An 18,345-nucleotide genomic window follows, 5' to 3' on the forward strand; every position below is an offset into this window, starting at 1 on the left:
ATTTTATGTACTTTAAAAGATATCCGAAATTTAAATAGATAGCGTTTGTCTAGTACCCAGAATCGGTGTTATCTTTTACCACTGAAAATCGTCCACAGTCTAAAAGCATTCCGTTCGTAGCGATTCACACGTACAAACTAACGTTACAAATTCACTGTATTTTATTCACTTTGACTGCGTTAGTTTTAAGGCGCAAAAACTCTACAGAAATGACTAGTTTACTTCAAAAGTCAGTGAGGGGGCTTTTTTGTACAAACTTGGCAATAAAGTCGAAAATAAAAGGTAAGGTGGTGGAAAGAATGATGTCACCTTCTTGTGTGTACAAAGTCAATGGAGAGTTAGCCCAGGTTCGAATCCTCCGTTGTGTACACGCAACGGAGTCCAGGGTATGAACGTCAGCTGCCATGGGCATAGTGAAAAAAATTATAAAACATTTTTTTCATATTTTTACCTGATGGGGGAAGCTGAAATTTCGTTGACATATTCCTTGTGTCCAGAATTGTGCATACGCTGGGTTTATAAAGGGAATATACAACATTTGCAAACATCGAAAAATAAAACTACCAAGTTTTTACGAAATACCTTACTAGGATGTTGGTAAATGACAGTCTAAAGCATCCTGTAAAATTATGGCACCTGGTGTGAAGTCATTTTCAAGAAAATGGTATTTTTGTATACGTTTCCAGCGGTGGTCGGCCGACCACCGTTGGAAAAACCTAATTTTTTTTGCAACTACTGTTCCAAATTTACCATTTTTTATTCAGTCCAAATTTTGTTTGCTTTTGGTTACATATTCATGAATGGGTGTAGGCCAGCTAGACTTGTTCCTTACCTCACAATTTTCCGGCATCTGGAAATTGATCCATTTTATCTTTAGTGGAGTCAGGGAACCAGACTACTTGAACATTTTTGTTTTTCTTGGTTTTTCAAGCATTGTCGAACAAAAAACTTCAAACGTGTCAGTGTAACAAAATTTGATCTATTATACTAACCCCTCAAATAGTTCATTTCTAAAAAATTACAGCAAAAGCCAATGATGTACATTCCCTTTAAGAAAAGGCAAATAGGCCTATGTCCATGGGTGGCGTGTTTACCGAAAATAAACCGCAATTCCATGCTTTCGTTGAAAACATTTTCAGTACGAACTCCCCGTGCGAACTCCCCGTGCAGGCACACCTACATGTACATGTAGGATGCTGCCGTCACAGCAGCAAACGGCACGTGCGTGTATGTCTTCACGCGGGGAGTTCGTACTGAAAATGTTTTCAACAAAAGCGTAGAACTTGCGGTTTATTTTCGGTAAACACGCCGCCCACGAACATATTTGTCTTTTCTGAACCCAGTGTATGCACAATTCTGGACACAAGGAATATGTTAACGAAATTTCAGCTTCCTCCATCAGGTAAAAATATAAATATAACTTAAAATAAGAATATTCTTCTTTATTATTTTAAATTGACTCCCAGTTGATCGTCCCCAGAATCCGGCCCCCCCCCCCTCCCCCTCAACTTTTTCTGCGATAGCCTTTTTAAATAAAAAAACGAGGTGTTCTGACTGTTTAGCCTCAAGCCTTGCGCTAGTAGTAGCCTTGCACATCTTTTGATACCAAAAATATAAAAATCGGGCCACGGGTTGCCGGCGATGATCATAATAACCCGGCCCTTGTTTTTTAGGGTTAGCTGCCAATGAAAAATTACATGCAAATGAATAGATGATGTCATCACCTGAAACCGACCCACACCTTTAGGCCAAAAAAAAGAAGTCTCCGGTTTCTGGTATGGAGCTTGCCCAAAAAGTGGTGCGGCGACGCGGCTTTTCTTTTTTTTTTACCTGATTTTTTTGCTTCAAATGTCGGCTGATGACTGCAAATGGTGCCCGACTAAACTTAGTGCAAATATATGGGAGTCCAGAGAGGCCACATAAAGCTTATTCTCGACCATAACCCAATCTAAAAACACGTTAAAATTGTGCAGCAGCAGGATTCCAGTCAAACCAGTGAGTTTGGCGGTTTTGAGACATCATCTTTTATTGAAAAAAAAACTTTTTCATTTTGCCGACGCGCATGGCTACGGCGACTTTTTTTTTTTGGCCTTAGCAGACGGGTAATAATATGGCACAATTTGTAAATTTGTTCATTTTCAGGTTTTCTGCATGAAGCAAGCAAAGCAGTATTTATTCCTACAGCCTCATTGAAGGATCTGAAGCCAATTGAGACATTTGAACGTGAGTTCCTGAATTACTGGTTTTGAGCCACATGTACATGGAAAATAAATGGAACGATTGTTTGTTTGGCATTGTTCATTATCCCTCGCATCTCCTTGCCAATATTACTCCTTCTCGTATCTCACATAATTTATTATAACACCTAATACCTACAGATTCTGTATCTTAATTGGCCGAGAGCAAGTCACATGGCATTTGCTATTTTTGCAATCTTGTTGTGCTTGGCCAAAAGAATGTGGCCTATGTTTTTCCCCCCTTCAATATGAGTTTATATAATCTTTCTTCAGATGTGACGATACCTGAGAGACCCAAGCTGAAGTTCTACAACAAAGTCCCTAAGAGGACACGCTACAAGAAAGTCTTCAAACGGCTGATTCAGATCAGGGGCCCCTCGGAGGTTGCAAATAAACTCAAGCTGGGACAGTATGGCATTGTGGTAAGAGCGCTCAAACATTCATCCAGTGTCATTTAAGCTATTTTTCATTCTTTCTTTTTTCTTTTTTATCACTGCAGGATTTGTATTTCTTACAAATGCAATGAACCCCAGATCCAAAGCACAGTGCAATTCATTGAGACCAGTGTCCATGAAAACCTGATGTTTTTCCACGTGTCTAACTAATCTTTAAAGGGAAAATACAACATTTGCAAACATCAAAAAATAAAACTACCAAATCATTTTGAAATACCTTGCTGGACTGTTAGTGAATGACAGTGTAAAGCATCCTGTAAAATCATGGCACCTGGTATACTGTCATTTTCAAGAAAAGTGGTATTTTTGTATCAGTTTCCAACGCTGATCGGCCGACCAGCGTTGGAAAAAACTGGCTTTTTTTTCAAATACTGGCCCCAGTTGACCATCGCACTTGTTTGCAATCGATTACACACCTATGAACGGGTACAAGCCAGCTAGACTGGTTCCCTGACCTTACAATTCCCCAATGTATGTAAACTGCTCTGTTTCTTCTAAAATGGAGTCAGGGAACCAGACTACAGGAAAATGATTGTTTTTCTTGGTTTTTGTAGCATTTTCGAACCCAAAGCCTCAAAAAAGTCAGTGTAACTATATTTTCTATATATTTCCAACCCCCCAATTCCATCCATTTCTGAAAATTACAGCAAAAGCAAATGATGTATATTCCCTTTAAGGGTGCAGTGAACTAATTCAAGTGAGAATTTCTACGCGAGCTGATTAGCATAAAAAGTGACCCCACAGTTTCTTTTGAAAACGGAGACCGTTTGGCTTTAAAAACGTTGGAATTGTGTTAATGTAGCCAAGGATCAACTCCCTGGTTTTTGGGCTTCCATCTGAGGGCAGGCTTGATAAAATTACGGTTGAAAAATGGGTCCTATTTGCCTGAGAAAGTGGAAGGATGCCACTTGTAAAATGGCTACATGCAGGGTCGGGAACTATCACTTTTCGGGAGGTGATTTTGTTTTGGTGTGAATATTTAAAAATGTAATCCGCTAATCTACCCAAAATTGAAAAGAAATGAAAAGATGAAGTACAAGACAATAATTAAATTTTTGTTTGAGAAACCCCAGTGATGTCGGCTTGCATTTTATTTGGCCCTGAACTTTGTTGATTTTACACTGTTTTCAATGGGGCTTGAATTGGTTCAGTGCACCCTTAAAAAATATTCTGGCCTACATGTACTTGTAGCTTAGATACTAGACTGAGGTGCCTTGCTGTGTGCTTTGATATGAAGCCCAGGAAGGGACAGGGTGGCAATGCGTTTGGCTGTTAGCTCGAACCCCCCACCCTTCAAACAGGGCGCTGGGATACGCTGATGGGCTTCACAGAATCATGGAAGGAAGCGGGGATGGCATTCTGGGTAAATCATGACCTATGTATAAAGCATCTGGCTGCAGCTGTTTAAGACCGCAGTTAGCCCATGCGCGCAAATGCTATTCGAAATCTTTCTCATAGAAACGCACGCATTCTATATACCGGATGTGATTTCTTTTTCATTGTGGATCATGTGTTCAAATTTTGAGCGTTGCATAAATAATGCAATTTGACCCTTCGTGAATTCGAAACGGAGCCTGAGCAAGTGACGGGAATTGAAAATTTACAAAACAGATAAGTTTTACAGATTTTCCTATTATTGTTAAGCTTTTCAACGAAAAAAAAGCATTGATGAATGGGAATAAAATAGTGATGGCTCAATCTTAACGGTCGTTTCAAACCTTGCAGGGTCGTGGCTGTGATGACTTTAAGGTCACAGGTCACGTAAAATCTATCCAATCAGAGCGTGAATTCATCAGCGTATCCCAGCGTCCTGTTTGCCTAGAAAGCCCGATCTTGCCAGTTTTGTATTTTTTAATTCATTGCAAAATAATGCAAATACTTTTGTGAACAAACATCCAGGATGTTCAGTTTGGCCTTAATTGTATGCAGGAATTGTCAACTTGTTAACTTTTCTCTGGAAGTGCCAATCCAATATCGCATTTTGTCCATTGCGCTCAGTTTATTTTTGCATGGTTCAGGGCCCAATTTCATAGCACTGCTTAGCAGTAAGCAGAAAAGTTGTGCTTACTATAGCATAAAATCATGCTGCTGCTTAAGCACTATTTCATGCTAACGGTTGGGCGCGCATGGAGATTACTATTGTTACGTCACTGGTTTAAGCAAAGTTTCTTCTGGTGTTAAGCATGCTTTTGCTGTGCTTACTGCTCAATGGTCCCTATGAAATAGATGGAGGCTCGGTAAGCACAAAGTCGGCTGTTAAGCAGTGCTATGAAATTGGGCCCAGATTGGAAAGGGGCAGGGGTTGCGGACAACAACACGGCTGTTTGATCTTGTTAATTTTTCAGAATGTAATCTTCCGAAAACATAGATATTGAATAGGATGAATAGTGGAAACTTCTGTCATGTATTATTTTTTGGGGGGGGGGGGGAGGCCAGATTTTAAGGCATTTGATATCTTTTGATGGCACTCATTAACCCTAACCAAACTCAACCCATCAAAGCCCAACAGCAGGTTTTGTTGAAATCTGTTGGGATAGGTACAGTACCCCTAAACTGATGGTCTTTTACATTGGGGTTGGCATACCTCCAGAAACTAAGTCCAACAGTGTGTGTGTACAATTTCCCATGTGGGTGTTGGAATTTGCCAGGATGGGTATGGTTCCTAGTAAATTATGCTAGAGGGAGTTTGGGTTAATGGGTGTTTTTAAACACAGCAGCCGCAAAATGGGCATAAACCATGAATACGCGCTGAAAGAGAAAACTTAAATTTCCCCCCCCCCCCAACTATTAGTGGTGTGATTACATGTATGAGCAGTTAACCCAGTTAGAAGAATCCAATGTCTTTGTTGGTAGAATGTGAATAATCACTGCATCTCACATTACAATGTAACGATGCAGGGGAAGTGATAATGATTGATGATTTTAGGTAAATGTGAAGATGTTCAATATAGCACCACGGTGAAGGAAACTACTACATTTTGTAATTTTAAATGAATAATAAGAACATATGAAACATCCAAATTTTACAGGTTTTTCTCGCCGGTTTCACCCCCTTCCCTAAAAAAAAAATCATTTATAACCAGTCTATTCAATTTCATTTAGAAATAAAAATGTTTTAGATCAAGAATCAATTCCAGAAACCATATTTTGATCTGAATTACAAAAATGCTTTGTTGAAAGCCTGTTAAAGAAACTGAGCTTTTTTTTTTTTAAGTTTGGCCAAAAACTGTAATTTTCACTCTTCATGTATTTTTAAAGACACACTCCTATGGAAGGGGGAGGGCACTAGGCAAGGGTGGATTTAATGGGATTATTTGTGAGGTTAAGCCCCATCTTCCATCTGAACAATTATTTTGTCATTTTGTTAAGATGTTAGCCTGAAAAAATCCCAATACACTGGGAGATTACTGAAATAAAGTTTGTCACACGTACAATTTCAGTTCGTTGTTTTAGCCCCTTAGTCCCTCTTAATTATCCCTGTGTTGACTTCAACACCTTCCGCCAATCCCCTTTAATTAATTAAAAATCCGTCGCTAAAATGCTTTCGCTAGGTTTTTCTGGCCAATTTCGCAAAGTGTTTGTTTGCTTCTGCAGATCAGTCACTCAACATCTGAAGTTGAATGCACGTCTTCAATTCTGTTTCAATTCAACAAAAATTTAATTTGTTTACATTTTGTAGTGTTCAGTGGCATGGGGGAGGAGGTAATTTACCCCCGATCCTTTTTCCAGGAGTGCCCTTTTTTTCATGAGTGCCCTTTTTTTATGAGTGCCCTTTGTTGCGCGTGAACGTCAGCAGCATTGTGCTGTAATGGAGAGCGCCACCTATTGTGCAATAGTGTCCATATTCGTGCCCTTTGAAAAGCTCCCCCATAGGAAGATGATGTCCGGCTCTCCCACCCCATCCCCATTACACTAAAAGTGAAACAGAATGGTTGATCGTCACATTTCGCCTCCTGAACGCTTTAAAAAAAAGTGTATAAATTAATCCAATTTGACTTAAATGAAACGTTCTGCACAAACATTTTAACTGATTGAACTGAAACGGAATCAAATGCTCTTGTAGCAAAAAAATGAAACAACTGTTCCGAACGATTCTCAAAATCTTGGGGGAATTGAATAATCATCGTATCCTAATGAATGGACACTTTGCGAAAAATGGCCGAGAAAATCTAAAATGCACAAGTGAGAATTTTGCGGTAGAAGGTCAATAAAGGTTCAATAAACGGACACATACATTCCTTCAATTATTCACGAAAAAAGACTATAGTGTTATGTTGCAATAGTACATTGCATTTACTGTTTCGTTACTTTTCTTTTTTTAACTTACTAAACCTGGCACAATCAGGTTTTTCATAGCAAGTCATTGGAATGAACTAGTACCCCTTAGTCATGGGAACGAATTATAAATTCTGTAAATGATCTACAAAATCGTGCGAAGGAATGAGTAAATCGTGGGAACAAATGAGGAAATGGTGCAAACAAATTAGTGTCCGTGCAAACGATTTGGCTAAATCGAGCAAACGAATTAGTGAATGATGGGAACAATTTAGTAAATTATTGGTACGAATTAGCAAATTATGCGTATGAATTAGTAAATCGTGCGAACAATTTAGTAAATTGGCGAAGGAATTGCTAAATCGTGGGAAGGAATTAGTAAATCGGGGGAACGAATTAGTAAATAATGCGATTTAATTAGTAAATGGTGCGAACGAGTAAGCAGTGGCCAAAAAAGTCCCCTTCCCAGGCTTCATACCTTGATGAGCATTTGATGAACTTTTGATGCTTTGAAATGTATTTTTAAAAATGGGAAAAAACAGGGAAGCTCAAGCCAATGTAAGCAATACAAGATTTGACTGTAAAGAGAACTTCTGAAGTAGAATCACTAGATAGTTACCTGTAGATGTACATCCTATCAAGAGGTGAAATGGCCAGTTCTTTAGTGATCCGACTCGTAAAGTTAAACCCTGTTTTGAAATTTTGGTGTGAAGTTAGCGTTACAATATTTTGTAAAGGTTTTTAAGCTAGTTAAGGAATCGCATCAATTGACAATTTTCATTCATGTACATCCCACAGGCTAGAAGTGGCGGTTATTTACACCACGGCCATTTTGAGATGATGCGCTTGACCGTCAACCGCGCCCTGGATTCCAGCCGCATGTATGCCAGATGGAGGGTGGAACCACCCATTAAACCAATCACCAAAAAGGGGCAGGGCCAACGGATGGGGGGAGGAAAAGGTAAGAACGCAGTACTCATGGTCGATCCTGTTACCTGTCACCAAAAGCATTAGGAATTAGTAGTGCAGGTTCTTGCATTCTCCCCCTCAACCCCACTCCAAAAAATGGGTTGAAGAACTGTGAATTTCTGAACTCTCAGTTTTCTTGAATGTCATTCACAAAATGAGCAAATTATAGTGTACATTTTTTTGTGTCACCTAAAATAGGGGGATGTGCATTTACGGGTATTCCAGAACCGGGTACCCGATTGAAAGAAACAAGGGTACCCGTGTACCCGTGAAAGAAACCCAACCTGAAATTCAAATCTTGGGAGTTGCTGTTTAGATTGTTCATAAAGGTCCACTCGATAATACTGTTACAAATTAGCGCACCAATGCAGCAAGACACAAGTGTGTACCGTACAATGAGCTTTACAGCTTTACAGTGTACATTGCAACTTTTACGAGTGACATAAATGTGAAATATATGCTTTGTTTTCCCATGTAGCCTGGTTTTCATTTTTAAAATCCTCCACAAATGACACTCTAAACCTTTCCTTTTTTCTTGTCAGAGAAGTTACTTAGTAATTTGTTAAGTTGGTTGCGGGTATCCGATTCCATAATCTGGAACCGGTTCCTGGCATCAGCGGTCGGGTTCTCGGGTACCCGTTTCCGATGCACAGCCCTAACCTAAACAAAGGTTTGGGAGACACTAACCAGTCCTAAATTCTGTATGACTGTATGTACAGGGTGAGTCCAAAAAACAGAACCCAAACCCCAAAAATTATATTTCATATTAAAAAAAATATGTAGCACCAAACATAATAATAACTGGAAAGCCAATTTCATAAGCTACTTTTAGATAAAAAAATACTGAAATTGCTCAATCCATTCAAAGAATATCACCATTTAAACACAATGACCCGAAAACCTGTTTCGTCCAAAAATACGATTTCAAGAATTGTCGTCACAATTGTTTTCAATCATCACCATCGATAAAACCTCAGTTTAAAAGTTAAAAATATTCAACAAAGTCCTTTTTAATAAAGGCCCGTCTTTAAAAAAAAAGTGGATTTTATAAATCATATTGTTTGCCTGACGAGGGTTGTTAATAAAGGTATTGTGTACTACAGTTGGTGACAGTTGTTGAAACAAGTTTTCTGTGTCATTTTCTTTGTTGTTCCAAACAGTCAGAATACACAATAAACTGCTTTTTTTGGACGAAACATGTTTTAGGGTCCTCGCATTTAAATGGTGATATTCTTTGAACGGATTGAGCAATTTCAGTATTTTTGTCATCTAAAAATAGCTTATGAAATTGGCTTCCAGTCATTATTATGTTTGCTGCTACATATTTTTTTAAATATGAAATATATTTTTGGGGTTTGGGTTTACGCTTTTTTTTACTCACCCTGTATGTTAAAGTTTTTGGAATGGCTCTCATTACCTAAATATTTGCCCGTATTCCATAAAACTTGGACACAATGGTCATTGAGTAGCAAAGATAATGTGGGATATATTTCAGGTAAAAGGTCATACATGTAGATCACCTGAGGTTAATAATGATCAGGGGTGTGAAATCTCAGCTTTAAAGCTGGTTTCAGCTTTTTTTGTTTTGGATTTCAGCTTTTTTCCCTCACTTGCTGTGTACAAAAGTACATGTACATGTATAGGAGATTACCAAAGTTCAGCTTTTTTTAAACACTTCAGCTGTTTTCAGCTATTTTTATCAGTGGTCACTCACACCCCTGAATGATGTAATTCACATTTTTTGGGGGAAACTTTACAGCATTGTACTTGTGCTTTCATGGATTTTGATAAAACTTGGATGCAGTGATCCTTGGGTGGGAAGACACAATTCTTCAATGGATTAGTGAGGTCAATTAAGGGGTCATTAGAGGTCATTGTTCAAATATGTTTCTTTGTCTACAGAATTTGATGGCTTTTAATGTGACTTACACGGAGTGATCCTTGAGTAGGGGTTTATCACAACTCTTTTGAAATTGAACACAGAACAACCGCGGAAAAGGCGATACATGCGATACCGAATCACTTGTATAGATTCTTATATCAGAAATATATGGGCATATGTTTGGGAGAACTTCTAATTATTTTATCGATGATTACAGAAGTTGTGGAAATTGACATGATGCTTTCGTCTCCAAATACAAGTCCAACACCCCACACGAGACACTTACATGTAAGACTTATTCAGTTTATCTTGACCCACAAACATGTACATTTACAATGTAACACTTCTCAAAGTTGCTTTGTATAACTAGCTATATTTAAAACTAAAACAGGTCCAACAACTCATTAATTCTAAAACAAGTAGGCCCTATCAAATGCTTGAAAATTATTATAAGTGTTTGTTGGTCAGATACACAGAACACGCCATGCCTGAAGCAATGAAACACATTAGAAATTCTTTGTCTTGAATCCAATTGTCAATAAATAAACATTAACTGTTGTAATCATGGCCATAGGTTTCTCCTTTAAGTTTGAACCCATTAGCCCATGTTAGCGGTACCTGATCCAAATTGGTAGTTTGAAACTTGATGCTAAGTGAAAGAGTCATGTACATGTAATCCAAAACATTATCCGCATGCTTGTGTGGCCATGTTGCTGAAACCTTCAAGCTGTTGTAAGAATATTTTTTTTAAATGTTGTACACTACAGGGTGAGTAAAAACAAAAAAACATATGGCAGAAGCAATTTTTGAACAACGTTTTGCCTGTAGCACTTTCGAAATCTAGGATATGAAAGCCCAATCAATGAGCCTTCCTTTAGTACAAGAAAACATTTTCAAAGGGATGCTTGTGAATTGTTTTCGTTTTGCTGAAAGAACACTCTAATAGACCAAAGACAAGTTCGTTTAGAACTTACAGCAGGACTGTTCTTATCAGAACAAAAAACTACTTAGCAAAGTTGATAATAAGCAGGACAAGTTCTTTTCAGAACTAATATCTTCTAAGCAGTAGTTATTACCACATGGTGTTACCGCAAACCGAAACGATACCAAATACTCTAATACCTTTTTTGTGATCAGTGGGCAGAACTTTAAAACGGTGTTTGCGTTCAAAATTCTGTAACTTGAAAAGTACATAAGTGATTTGAATGATTCTTATACTAAAAGAAAGCTCATTCATTGGGCTTTCGAATCCTAGATTTTGAAAGTGTTACAGGCATAACTTCATTCAAAAATTGCTCTTGCCAGTTGGGTTCCGTTATTTTTTACTCACCGTCTATGTACATGTATGCTTGTGGGGAGGTACATGTACACACTTGCCTTCATAAACTCTTTAGGCAGAGGTAAATTTGTTTAATGGAATTGGAAATCGAGTGTGTTGATAAGGTATTTGGTCAGCCTGTGGACTCTTTGTTTATAGTCTCTTACATTTAGTTTTAGTGAATCGTTCGCTCTTACTGCATCATCATGTATTTCTGTCTCAATCCTGCAGATACGTGAATTCAAGCTTGTTACCTTGACCCAGACCAGTGTCAATCTAGTATCTCTCTTGACTGTATCATCCAAAATATAAAGAAACAAACAATTTATATCAGTCTTTTTCCACAACTTCAGAAATGAAAGATACTTGTAAGATAAAATTACTGCTCCTAGTCTCCTGTTCACCCACCCCTTCTTTTGACCATCCCATTCTCCGCCTACAATCATGTACAAAGGTATCATTTGCAGAGAAATCTTGCCCATCATTTGTCATTTGTGCATTATGTTTGTTTGAAGCAACAAAAGTGCTCACAATCTAAAGAAGGGTGCTGAACAACCACATGTAATCTGATGAACTTTTAGCTCAGTGAATGCTGTTTATCCCGAGAAAACAATATTCTAGGATCTCGATTTCAAACAGAAGTAGGAGAGTCATGTTTTGAGTTGGGCCTGAACTCGGCATCCGATACACATTCTCACTGAGCCGATTGCAGCTACACGATAGCCCTTTTCACACTAGACAAATCTTGAGGTTGAAGCAGGCTTGACGCAGGGTTGAAAACATGCATCGTTTTCACACTTAAAGAATTTCAACCCTGCGTCAACCCCAAGATTGATTTCACCCCGGGTTGAACTCAACCCTGCTCCAGAACAGGGTTGAGATTTCCAACCAGGGTTGAAATTCTTGCCAGGGTTGAAAACAGTAAGTACATGTAACTGCGCATGATAAGCTTGATTTGCATGAAACAAGTGTGACACATTGCAGGGTTGAACGCGGGGTTGAAAAATAAATAACTCAACCCGGGGCGGCACTGGATTCGCCCAGGGTTGAGTTCAACCCAGGTTGAGAGGCTCTAGTGTGAAAAGGGCTTTATTGTTTGTGGAATAGTGTAACATTGGCCCTGTTCAATACTAAACTCAGTTTGGTTGTTTATATCCTACCTACACCCCAGGCAGTGTGGATCACTATGTGACCCCAGTCAAGGCCAACCGTATGATCTTGGAGGTGGGCGGCAAGATGGAGTTTCAGGAAGTCCAAGCCGTTCTAGTCCAAGTTGCTAAGAAGCTGCCGTTCCGTGCCGAGGTGGTCACAGCGGAGACTATGAAAGTGAAGGAGCAAGCTCGTCTTGAGAAGATTGAGAGTAATGCCAATCCGTGGACCTTTGAGAAGATTGCTGTTGGGAATTACCTCGGCATCTCTAATCGTCTCGGTCCCTATGATTACAAATGGTTTGGGGAGTACAGGTGAATGGTATCTGGACCTGTTTCTGTGGACTAGACATGTTGACGTCCCCTTGTTGCTATCCCTAGGTATGGATCAAAACTGCTGAGATGCATCAGAGACCGTCTCAGAACACATGACTGCATCGTCACTTGAGAAGTTGAAGGGATTAGCGGTTGGACTAGCCAAGAGCTTCAATATCACAGAACAAGAGCCAATGCCATTTCTCCCCCCCCCCCCCCAGGTGCGCGTTTTGTTGTACATGTACAAATCACTCTCATAAAAAAATATCATTTGTAGATGGGTAATTCCACACTAATGGGCCAATAAGGTAAGGTTAAGGATGTTGCAAATAAAGGGTAAAATATGAGCTAGTATTTTCTTCAGTTTTTTCCTATACCTTGCTAGGCTGAAAGTGACTTGGACAAGACAAGACAAAAGATGATATTTTTTTTATTTGAGAAAATAACAGGTCTTTTTTTCTGTATTAAACGTATGTAACATGGACAGACACAGGAAAAGGGTGCTTGGGACAAATTCAGGACAAAATTTACATTGTTATCAAGCGAAAATATAACAGTTTTCACACTGTCTTCAAATTTATGATGTAATTAGTGTTGCGTACGAACAGGGACAGACATTTTGTGACAAACGTCCAGTCTGTTCGTACGAATAATTCCTGATTATAAAATATCAAATAACTCTTCACATTGACTCTCAGGGTACATCTTTTTAAATACATCAATATCAAGGATCATTACATTTTATAATAATTATAATAATAATAGTGGATATTTATAAAGCGCACGTATCCACCAGGACTGGTGCTCAAGGCGCTACATCATTTATTTATGCTTAATTTGTGACTTGATCTCAAATGTCTGTCCTTCGTTGTGTACGTAACACTTTTTAAAACAATATCCACTATATTTTCTAAAATTCAAAACCTGTTATAAATATCATTTGCAGGTGAGGATATTTGTTCGAAGCTTGCAATGTTTACAGCAAAAATTGATAGACCGAGATCCTAGATTTATCTTTAAAACTTAAAGGTCTTCTCAAATGTCACACTTTTGGGCCCATTAGTGTGGAATTGCCCAGATGTTGCTGCCTCTGTGCCATCTTGTGCATCTGAAGATTTCCAAACTAGTCTTAAGAAATGTTAAGTTCTCGGATGAATACATCTGATTTTAAGTTACTATTGATAGTAATGGAATAATAATAAAGGCGGCTGCTTTATACAGGCAGAATCAATTCAGTGTACACAAAAAATAGTTTGTTATTCTAAGTTTGATATTACCAAAATAAGTTTTACAGTACACTGTATGGTGTACACAATTTTTTTTCTAAAGCTCAAGCTTCATATTAATTTTTGCCAACTGCTTTCCCCAAAGAAATGTAGTCTTGCCACAATTAGAGGCACACCTTCATGCAGAATGCAACCTTTTGAGCTCAAAAACACATTTATCAAAAAATGAAAATAGCTGGGAAGCCTTGTTAAAAAGTAAAATATAGACATTAAAAAAATCTGTACCTTAAAGGGAATGTACAACATTTGCTTTTGCTGCAATTTTCAGAAATAAATAGATTTGGAGGATTAGTATGTTATAAAAAAAAATGTTAAACTGACTTGTTTCACGTTTTGGGCTTGTTGTAGATGCTGGAAAAACCAAAAGAAAACCAATCTGCTCTTGTAGTCTGGTTCCCTGACCCCACTTACGATGAAAGAAGCAATTTATAAACATCAGGGAATTGTAAGGTCAGAGAATCAGTCTAGCAGGCTTGCACCCCTTCAATCAATGTGTAATCAATTGCAAAAAAGAATGCGGAATAACTAAATATGAATAATTAGGAGCAGTTTTTGAAATAAGCCAGTTTTCTCCAACGCTTGTCGGACGACCAGTGTTGGAAAAATACATTTTTTCTTGAAAAATGTCAGCACATCAGGAGCCACGATTTTACAGGATGCTTTAGACTGTCATTCCCTAAGAATGTAGTCAGGTATATTGTGATAATTGGATCATTTTCTTTTGTGATGTTTGTAAATGTATCTTCCCTTTAAAACTGTCTAGATTCTGTGTAATTACATGTATCATGGAAATGAATTCAGGGTACAAAAGTCTGGTCCTAAAATATTGAGATGTTGGAGTGCTACTACATGTAGATGTAGTATTGAATGAAATGAAACAATTCTCAAGCAAGTTGCTTTAAACGTGTTGTCATTATTGCGGGATCTGATTTCTAATAGCGACATATCACCTGCTTGGCGTGCAGTATACATGTACATGCGATGGCAGTCTGGCATTGACAGCTGAGAATTTGATAACCTTATGGAAATACATATAGGCAAGGGAAAATAGCTGTTGTGTCGGATGTAAACAAACAAGGTTTATCAACATTATTTTGTTAAATTCAGTTTATTATGTGGGTTTTCCCCAGAAATATGGTTAGTGAACAATAACACAAATGTATGGCTACTTTCAGCTGAATGTTACCTTTACTTGTGAAAGCCATTACAATCTTGCAGATTTTACAGCAGATGTTTCAAAATGTCAAACTCTGGTTTTTTTTGCATTCAGGGAAGTATGAACTGGCTTAAGTTGTCGGTTGTGTTACAAACATTCAGAGTTATACAAAAGAGTACGCAACATACCGGTAATAGAATTGTTTGTTTGGTTTGGGCTCAGGGGCATCAGTCCAGGGGGGCTCAGGGGCATCAATCCGGGGGGGGGGGGGGGGGGGGGGGTACCCCCCCCCCCCCCTTTTGATCGGGGATGGGCTATTGAATCATTATTCATAAGCAAAAAAATCCCAACAACCTATCAACAATCAATAGCACTAAAACAATTGAGGAAAAAAGTACAAAAGCTTAAAATGTGCTGTTTTATATGTAACTGCGAGTACACATACATGTAAGGATGTACATGTGTATCATGAACAGCGCCCCCAGTGTAATGTGATCACCACCACCACCACCACCCCCCCCCCCCCCCTTTTTTTCGAATTTCCACGGCTGGCACATTTTTGGATTTTGGTCTTCCCCCACTCGCCGGCACAGATTTATGCCACTGTTTGAGATTTGGAAATCCTCACCTGTCTAATTGGCCAGACTTGCTTGTGGCATCGCTATAAACCCTCAGTGCAATCAAGGACATGTCTGAAGTTCATTAACCTTCAAAAATGCTCATGGCTATGTGTCAGAGCTGGCGTCTTCATGACCAAAGTAGTACAAATTGAAATACGAGATTCTTGCATCAAAATGGCTGCAGGCTTGTAGACTGCTGTAAACAAACGGAGATGATATGAACAAAATGAAGGGGCAACAGTACAGTTCAGAAATTAGACTTGGATTACTACAGTGTATTTTGTATTAAAGAAGGCTATGCACCAGCCACTTGAGAAATTTGAGATGACGAGATTGAATTCTGGCTTCCTCTGTTGATGTTGGTTGTTGGTTAATCATTGTCGAAACCAGCTTAACCCTAAAAGGGCTGGGTTATTTTAGTTTATGCGGTACCCGCTGCTATGTGCATCAGATTCGAACCGGCCAACCGATCCCGTTACCTCGGTGGTTGAGTGGTAAGACATCTGCACTAGAAAGCAGGAGGTCGTGGGTTCATGAATAGAAACAACTATTCATGAACATACCCAAGAAATTTCATGACTATAGGTCAAAGGGTTTTGGAATTATGGCTAATTAATTATTCATATGCACGAATGGTAATTTTGCTCTGTGTAGACTGCTACGTATAGGGAAATTCAGTTTTCACGGCGCCTAGCGCCGGAAAATGTTTCACTTCGCAACCCGTGGTCCGAAGTGTATGTTTTTGGTATAAAAAATGCGCATGGCTCGAGGCTAAAAAGTCGGAACAGCTCGGGTCGCGAAAAATATATTCAAGGCTATCCCGGAAAAAGTTGGGGGCGGATTCTGCCGCCCCCCCCCCCCCGGCCCCTGTAGGGTTAAAGGGTTCATAAGGCCAAAAAAAATGAAAAAGTTTTTTTTTCAATGAAAGATGATGTCTCAAAACCGCCAAACTCTCTGGTTTGACTGGAATCCTGCTGCTGCACAATTTTAACGTGTTTTTAGATTGGGTTATGGTCGAGAATAAGCTTTATGTGGCCTCTCTGGACTCCCATATATTTGCACTAAGTTTAGTCGGGCACCATTTGCAGTCATCCGCCGACATTTGAAGCAAGAAAAACAGGTAAAAAAAAAAACAAAGCCGCGTCGCCGCACCACTTTTTGGGCAAGCTCCATACCAGAAACCGGAGACTTTTTTGGGGGGGGGGGCCTTATATGATGATTTTTTTTTATATTTCAGTACATGAAAACTATTTTACATCTTTTTTTTGGTAAAATTTATTGAAAAGTGCACTTATTTAAAAATCTTAGGTTTGCTGTTCAAATTGTGAATCCAAAACTTTCCTCATTGAAAACATTGGTGAGAAAAATTTGCTCATTAACTTACTACCATATTCTGACACACAGACGATTCGCCAAAGAAAAGAAAAATTCAGTTCATGTATACAGCAAAACTTCCCAAATTCTGGCAACTTTTGATGCTGGAATAGCAAGCTGTAAAAAAATGAGCATGCTTCTCCCTGAAATGACATAACGCTTTTTTTTTCATGAATATGGAAAGTAGCATAAAAACCGAAAAAGCACCAAAAATACCTTTAAAACGGCAAAAAGGATAATTGCGCAGTAGGCTTGCAGTAAAATGTTTCACTAAAGTACTTGTGTACAGGATGAAAAAAAATGACTACTTTTACATAATTGGCATTTTCTCAGCAACCCAAAGTGCTATTTTCATGTTTTTTTTCTTCAGTATTTGAAAGAAAAAAATCTCAGCTTTAATCTGATACCCAAAACATGAAAGTCCACCGATCGCAAAATGTTTAGAGTTTCAGTTTTGGGGGTTACACTGTATACTAGCGTTTTCTGGCCCAAATAATATTAAACACATACCGCCGCCTATTTGATGCGTGAATTTCCCATGAACCAACCATTGGCGTAGCCACTAGCCAGGATTTTGACAGTGGGAGGCCGGAGAAGGAACCAGCATAAGATGGGGCGGCACAAAGGGTAGACCCCGAAATTTCTAGGTGCTGCAAGTTCGAAAATAGGGGGCCCTCTTTTGACGCTAAAGGGTGCTGTTTTTCCTTTCCAATTTATTCACATTTCATAAACCCGTCGGCCAAGGATATTAGAATCGAGTAATAAACAGTCAACTTCACTTCTCTTCTGTTTCATCACTCAAATAAAGATTAAAAAGATTAAAAAAAGACATTTCTTTGGCATTCAAAAAGCAGCAAGTTTTGGGGTTTTGTGTGTGAGTTTGTTTATGCATTCAATAGGGGACGTTGAACAAAATAGAGGACAACTGAGGGTCCCCAGTTCCCGAAGGTCCCCAATTTGGCGATAAACATATGGGAGGTCTTCCTAAAAAGTTTACAGTACAAGCAAAAGAGGGACAATAGAAGGGTCCCCGATTGCAGGCAAATCACACTCGTATTGGGGGGGGGGGGGCACTGGGAATTGCGGGCCCCCTTGGCTACGCCACTGTAGGCCTAGCCAACACAGGTATTTTGATATAGACCTACATTTATTTGAATTCAAAAAAGTACGAATGCACTACTGCTCAGAAAACCAGGAGAAAAGAAAAATATGACGGGCAATAAATAAATCGTTCAGATTTGCATAAACCTCACTTGATTTTCAGGGATTTGAATTCCAAAGAAAAACATCGGTTATAAGGGACTGAAAAA

At 38.8% G+C, this 18,345-nt stretch overlaps 1 protein-coding gene across 1 annotated transcript; it reads left to right on the forward strand.

Moving 5' to 3' along the window:
- The first annotated feature begins 96 nt into the window (after window positions 1–96).
- On the forward strand, window positions 97–13,830 carry LOC119729192 (39S ribosomal protein L16, mitochondrial-like). The gene is made up of 5 exons (XM_038201749.1): window positions 97–282; window positions 2,143–2,223; window positions 2,511–2,659; window positions 7,766–7,928; window positions 12,308–13,830. The coding sequence occupies exons 1-5, from the start codon at window positions 210–212 to the stop codon at window positions 12,601–12,603; spliced, it is 762 nt and encodes a 253-aa protein (XP_038057677.1). The 5' UTR covers window positions 97–209; the 3' UTR covers window positions 12,604–13,830.
- The last annotated feature ends 4,515 nt before the right edge of the window (window positions 13,831–18,345 follow it).

This window comes from Patiria miniata, unplaced genomic scaffold, assembly GCF_015706575.1.
Source record: "Patiria miniata isolate m_02_andy unplaced genomic scaffold, ASM1570657v1 HiC_scaffold_1, whole genome shotgun sequence".
Lineage (NCBI taxonomy): Eukaryota > Metazoa > Echinodermata > Asteroidea > Valvatida > Asterinidae > Patiria > Patiria miniata.

Coding starts and splice junctions, on each gene's coding strand:
- LOC119729192 (XM_038201749.1), top strand. CDS start 210: ATGACTAGTTTACTTCAAAAGTCAGTGAGGGGGCTTTTTTGTACAAAC. Junction 283..2,142: donor AATAAAGTCGAAAATAAAAG/GTAAGGTGGTGG, acceptor GTTCATTTTCAG/GTTTTCTGCATGAAGCAAGC. Junction 2,224..2,510: donor GCCAATTGAGACATTTGAAC/GTGAGTTCCTGA, acceptor ATCTTTCTTCAG/ATGTGACGATACCTGAGAGA.